Source organism: Hyperolius riggenbachi, chromosome 4 (genome assembly GCF_040937935.1).
Source record: "Hyperolius riggenbachi isolate aHypRig1 chromosome 4, aHypRig1.pri, whole genome shotgun sequence".
NCBI lineage: Eukaryota > Metazoa > Chordata > Amphibia > Anura > Hyperoliidae > Hyperolius > Hyperolius riggenbachi.
In genome coordinates this window covers 174,476,359-174,483,059 of record NC_090649.1, presented here as the reverse complement: position 1 = coordinate 174,483,059, position 6,701 = coordinate 174,476,359, and the positions used below count along the sequence as shown (strand labels likewise).

Here is a 6,701-nt window from a genome sequence, read left to right as displayed (position 1 = left end):
CAATGGCAACCACAGTGTCAGAGGTACAAGAAGGTATTGGGGAACAGCTAGTTAATGATTACCACTATTCAAAGTATCTATAGAAGTGATTAATATGATTACATGACCAATAGCGAGCTAATACTATAGTTGATGGAGGGCCCCTTAGGGCCTCGCTGGCCCAAGGGCACCAATACGGTGGCTACCTCTGCAATCCCTATTGCTACGCCCTTGGCTGTCGCGTAATTTAAAAAGCTTGATTTTTCCTCGCTCAAGCCAAACCTTATGCATGTAACTGGCTAGAAATCTGGACCCTCCTTGGTCACCTGCTCTTAAAAAATATGTCCAGCCTCTGGAACTGGCTTCTGAAACTTTTTGCTGCTGGAGTTACTTTCATAGAAGACAAAAGAGCTCTAACTACAAACTGGACTTGTTACAGTAACTATACTTTGTGTACTGGACAGCACAAAGAAAAAAATAATCAAACTTAAAGGGACTCTGAGCTGTGCATAAAAACAAAATTTGAACTTACCTGGGGCTTTCTGTTTAATCGCGCATGCGCAGTACTGTCACACCGGCTGCTGCAGCAGGTATTGCTGGAAGTAGTAGTGCTGCAGCTCAGGCAGTTCTGATCTCTTTCCATGCAAGCTGCATAGCTTTGTCTGCCTTTCCCTGCTGTCAGCTTGTGACTGATTATCATTCACCTGTGTGGGAATCTGCATGTCTGCTCCCATTGGATGACCTCAGTATAAAGATCTGCTTCCTGCAGGACTCCTCGGGTTTTCATAGCTTCAGTTTAAGCCTGTCTTGCTGTCGCTTCAGCCCCCGATCGTGTTTCTTGTTCTAAAGATACTTTGCTGGTTTTGCATCATATATTGGTTCATTGCCCATATATATGCATACCAGCACGTTTATTATTTTCCTTGTATTCGTGTTACGTTGATACATCAGTGACGCTGATATATACGTACACGAACTGTTTATATCCTGTGTTCAGTTAGTCAGTTCCAGCACGTTTTGGTGGTTGCGCGTATCGTGATCACCCGTGCTGAGCTAGTTATCCTGTTCCTGGTCCTGTTTGTGGATTGCGTTCATCTCTGCGAGGAGATAACGAATCCTTCTGAATCCTGTCCTGTTACCATTTGTGGATTGCGTTCATCTCTGCGAAGAGATAGCGAATCCTTCTGAGTCCTGTTCCCTGTATCGTTCCAGTCCTAAGTCAGTGTTCCTGCTTATGTCATATATCGGTTCATTGCCGATATATACATATGTTAGTCAGACGTTACAAATAGTTTCATTGATAGCTGTAATTGTAATACGCTAGGAAAACATACTTATTGTATATTTGTCTGTGTTACGTCCATCTATCTTGATCCTGCTATTTCCTGACTATCCTGTCCTGTCTTTGTGAGGCACGCCATCGCTGCAACGCATTGGCTGCCTCATTCCAGTCTGTCTTGTTGTGGACGCTTGCTGTCACTAAGTAGCGGCTAGCTAGCAAGCGTTCATTCTGTCTACCTGTCCTGATCTCCTCAGTTCTGGTTTATGCGCTCAGCGCTACTTTGCGCTGAGACGTTATAGCGAAAGCATTGTTTGTGGCTGTCGGATCTGCACCGGCTCTGTGCGCCACAATCTCCTTTTGGAGTCAGTCCTCCCCTCCACTATACTAGGGATAGCCTGTTTCCTTGTGCTAGTGTGTGTACCTCCTCCACGTCAGCTCATGCGTTGCATGCTGACTGTGGAGAATACACCACCAAGCCTTACACTTCCAGGAAGAGAGAGCCCGACACTCGGTCCCGGTGTCACCAGGAGCCATTTCAGAGCAGGGACTGGGAGATGGGCCAGAAGGATGCCAAGGGACCTCCCGACCTATGGTGGGCTGCGGAAAGCCCGAAGTAAGTTCAGATTTTTTTATGCACTGCTCAGAGTCCCTTTAAGTATAAGTATTTAATTTGCTTAGTTCCTTTATTTTATAATGACTATTTTTTATTGGCCAAGTATTATTTTTTTTTTAAGACTGATGCAGTGTGGCTTTTAATTGTTAATAAATTATTATGAAATTATTTAGTCATTTTTCCATGCTCTCAAGTATAGAAAATTAATTGAACTCTAAAAATGAAACTGAGGACCACATGCTGGACTAAGTAGCGTGAAGCAGGAAGATTCCTACTTCAGTGAAATAAAAAAACGGTGAACCTAAAAATGTAACAAGGCTGAGTGCTATTTCTCAGCTCAGTAAGGTACATGGGATTTGGAATATCTGTGCAGACATCAAATTGTCACCCAACCCAATCAAAGACAATCAGTTTGAGTGTCAGCAATCTGATGTCTGTATAAGACCAGCAAGTTGGAGCGTCTTGTCTTCTCTGTCCTGATTCTACACCAAAACGGACCTGATTCAGGGATGATCACTTCCATTTGTTTTTGTGTATTTTTAATCCGATTGGAGTCACATAGCTGTTACTATTTTTCAATGGATAAATCAGCATTTTTTTCAATGTCATCATAAGATGGTTGATTAAAACCATTATACATACATATCAAGAAAATCTTGAATTAATCCTGGGATCATTTTCCAAAACTGCGTCCATTCTTTAGTTTATAAAGTAGTAGTACAAAGAATAAAACATAAAATTTCTGATCTAAGGATGTATTGTCCTGTAGACCTAGTACGTACATATTTATTTACTAGGTAGTGTTTATCTCATCTTCTCGGTGCTGAGTTTTCTGACTATATACTGTAGTAGCAATACTAAACACGGCATATATTTAGCTCTTCAGTATGCTCATTTGGAAATCAGTTTGTGGTAGAGTCACATCACATGAATTTTCTTTACTTTCAGATACTATTATGTCTGTAGATTTTATAGAATCGGAGTCGTGAGCACATGGACTTGGCACCGTGTTGCTGCTGCTGTTATTACATGGGATGGGTGATATCACTTCAGATGGCTGCTCTGATGGCACTGTAGCAGCGGATGACACTGGGCCAGGTAATGATAAGCTTGTCATGTGAAATATATTACCCAAGCGACAGCATATCTGTGGAGAAAAAAAGATCAACTGTAAGCCAAGGCAGATAGCAGCATACAGTTTTATTTAAAGAGGAATTGTAGTGAAAATAACATAATGAATACAATTTATTATCCTTTTTATTAATTTTTTTACAATATTCATTTATAAATTATTTACACTGTTTGCCCAATGGAAATGTAGAGTAGTAGGGGTGTCTTGGCGCCCAATAGTGCAATAGGTTTTCATTCAAAGGGAACAAACAGGCCAAGTAAATGTACTACTCACAAAGGCGGGTTGCAGAGGGGCAACTGACCACAGGGAGCAGGTGGAAACAACAAACCCGACTCTACTCGGGGGGGGGGGGGGGGGGGGGGACCTGGGTGTGATCACTCTGCTTGGTAAAAGTGACAGGTTTTTACTATGGTTTAAGCCATTTGTGGTCTGTCTGGACCCCTCCAACAGGGTATACTGGGAGGTATTTAAAGGACAATTTGAGTAAAGAGGCGCCCCGGGCTGAATAAAATTAGATTAAGAACAAGGTAAAATCGAAACGAGCCTCCCTTTGCTGATCGGCTATTTACAATTGGCACTGTTATTGGCCTGAGGAAGCGGGCTTAGACCAGTGAAACGCGTTGCCTGTGCTAAATAAATATTTATTTGTCTATACAAAGATCTCATCATTGAGGTAAGCCAACTCACTTTTTTAATTTGACCTTGTTTTTAATATAATTTTGTTCACAATGGAGCGCCTCTTTACTCAAATTGTGCCCATTGTAAAATCTTTCCTCACCCTGATTTACATTCTAAAATGTATCACAGGTGACTACATCTTTAGTCTTGTCAGGCGATCTCTGCAGAATGTTTGGTATTGAGAGTGCCAAAGCCAGTACACACACACACACACACACACACACACACACACACACACACACACACACACACACACGTACCAGGTAGTCTCTGTTCGGTTCCTCCCCCCTTCTGGGAACTTGACCACCTAATATTATTTTGCAGAGTAGCACAGTGGAGCACAGTACTGTACCTGCTCCAGCGTCGGTCAGGTCCACACTCCTCTCCTAACTGTAGCCGCACGCTGTGAAGCTTTTCGCCTTCATACAACTGCTGTTAATTGATAGGAGCCATACAGAGGTACATGGCCTTCACAACGTTTATTTGGAGAAAAGACAGAGGAAAAGCATGGATCTGGAGAAAAATCATTATGAGCAGGGGCCAGTTTACATGACCGTTTGGTGGCGTCTCGTGTTGCCGTGGCCAAACGCTTCTCTGCAGAAAAGCGTTTGACATTGTTTCTCTATGAATTGCTGTCACACCTTGTTTTGAGTCCTGGGGGATACTGTGCCTGTGAATGCGGCTGATGCCAGAAAGCTGTGTGTGGTGTTTGGGGAAATCTCAATCGACCACAACACTTGACTAAACAATGGTAAATGATATGAAATGAACCCTCTTATTCATCTGTAATTGATACCGGTGGTAAATGCTGGGGCAGACGCAGCCGTCCATCTTAACCAGCCGTAACGGAGACAGTAACCAATAATATTGCTTGTACTATGAGGCAGAGAATCCCTGACAGTGCCTCCATTCCAGTCCCAAGGATCACAAATCTTCAGAAAAGTATCTTCTGTGGCTACACAGTCAGCAGTAAACACCCCAAAAGTTTCTAACCTTCACGATATTCACATGACTAATATAAAAAAAAAATCCTAGAGTTGGTCATTAAGTACATCATACACACTCTACAGTTTACATGAATGAGCAAGGCTAATGCATGTCATGCAGATCATGTATAGGTTTATAGCAGCACATATTGTAAAATGTACCCGTGGATGAGACAGGAAGGTAAAAACAGCTACAAGCTATATTTAGAGTGAGATCCCTGTTTATGTGAATTTACAGTCTAATCAAGAGTTTTGTTCCCAGTTTTGCCATGACTTTACAAAGTCTGTCCACGTGGTACATTGCTTATTCTCCTGCAACACCTTTCCTAAGCACTGGTTTCCTCTGCAGACATCACCGAAAGGTAAATGAATTAGTAGTTGCGTGCTTGTGACTTTGTGCATCCACAGCAAGAGGTTTTTGATTTTTTTTAATAAATGTATGACTCTCTGTCTTTGTGAAAAAATAGCTTTTCCCCGCTGGTGCAGATTTAACCATTAATGCATAATGACTACAGGCTGTACCAAGTCCCTTGTATATCTATAGATGTAGATTCCTATGTCTAACCGTGACACAGTTCAAGAGAAAGTTTCTTAAAGAGGAACTCCAGCCTAAACAAACATACTGTCATTAAGTTACATTAGTTATGTTAATTAAAATAGATAGGTAATATAATCTCTTACCCACACTGTTTTAAAAGAACAGGCAAATGTTTGATTTCATGATGGCAGCCATCTTTTTGATTGAAAGGAGGTGACAGGGAGCATGAGACACAGTTCCAACTGTCCTGTGTCCTGAGCACCTCTCCCAGTTGCTAGGCAACGTGAATAACAACATAGGAAATCCCATCATGCTCTGCACAGCATCAGGGAAAATAAGGCCGGGCTTTTTTTCTTTGATGGGTGGAGCTTAGCTAAAAATGCAGCTAAAAATGATGCTTTGGTAAGAAATACAAAGTTCTGATGCTGTGAAACTGTTAAAGAAACACCAAGCCTTTTCAGTTCTGCTGAGTAGATTTTTAGTCCGGAGGTTCACTTTAAGCTCACTTTTATGAGGCAGGCGATATCATATAATCAAATAGTCATATATTTGATTGTATACATAAAACATAATAATAATAAAAATTCCTTGTCTGTCACAGATATGATTGGTTAGTACAAATGATTTCATCTTGTAGACGTGCCTGAGGCACATTTTGTGGCTTGCATTATTTCCTCCCACTGTCTACACAGAAGGTAACAGTGAAGAAAATGAACTGTCAACCTGTCTGGAGGAAAATATACAATATAATGAATGCATTGCTTCCTGCTCCGACAACAAGGTCCTTATAATGGATTATGATATATATTTTTAAGGGTTTTTTTTGGTCTCTTTGACCACAGAGTATGTTTTAATTTATCTCCCTGTAAATTCAGTACTACCAAATGTACATAGCGCAAAGGTCTAAATATCTGAACTTCTGTATGGTCAAAAAGTGCAAATTACTTCTTAACATTACACTGAAACTAATAATCTGGGGACAGTCAAAGGATTTGCTATGGGGCCTCACATTTTGTAGTTACACACCCAATGATATTCAGTTTACCTGTGTTCCTGATAAATATAGAGAAGCATACCCATAGCCATAGCTGCCAGTGGCAATACTACAAATCATAGCGTCCCCCAGAAAAAAATTGATGGGGCTTTCCCAATGTTCACATGCCATTCCCCTGTGATGGCTGCACAACCAGTAGACCCATCTACTTGGAATCATATGACAAGTGCAGCCACAGTGACTCCTCCCACCCATCACATGTGCCCTCACAACATCTGCTCTGGAGGGGTGCTCACTGTAGCGGAAGGAGAGGCCTCCCCATAGCTCTGGGCCTCCCTGCAGCTCTATTGTTATGCCTTTTATTTCAGCACAAGGGCTGGTACATTGATATTCATTTCTACATGATATTCTAGGCTCCCAGTCATCTGGGCCAAAAATTGCATTTACAGATATTGATCTGTCTCTAAACCCTAAACTAACCTAATCTCATCTTCATCCC

General features: G+C 41.6%; 1 protein-coding gene across 1 annotated transcript in view; it reads right to left on the bottom strand.

The window, feature by feature from the left end:
- Positions 1–1,572: 1,572 nt before the first annotated feature.
- The window catches only part of SAMD7 (sterile alpha motif domain containing 7), a 92,725-nt gene continuing 87,596 nt past the window's right edge, over positions 1,573–6,701 (bottom strand). Inside the window, exon 10 of the mRNA XM_068233314.1 lies at positions 1,573–3,021. Within this exon, the coding sequence (XP_068089415.1) occupies positions 2,749–3,021 (273 nt within the window). The 3' untranslated portion in view covers positions 1,573–2,748. The remainder of the gene's footprint in view (positions 3,022–6,701) is intronic.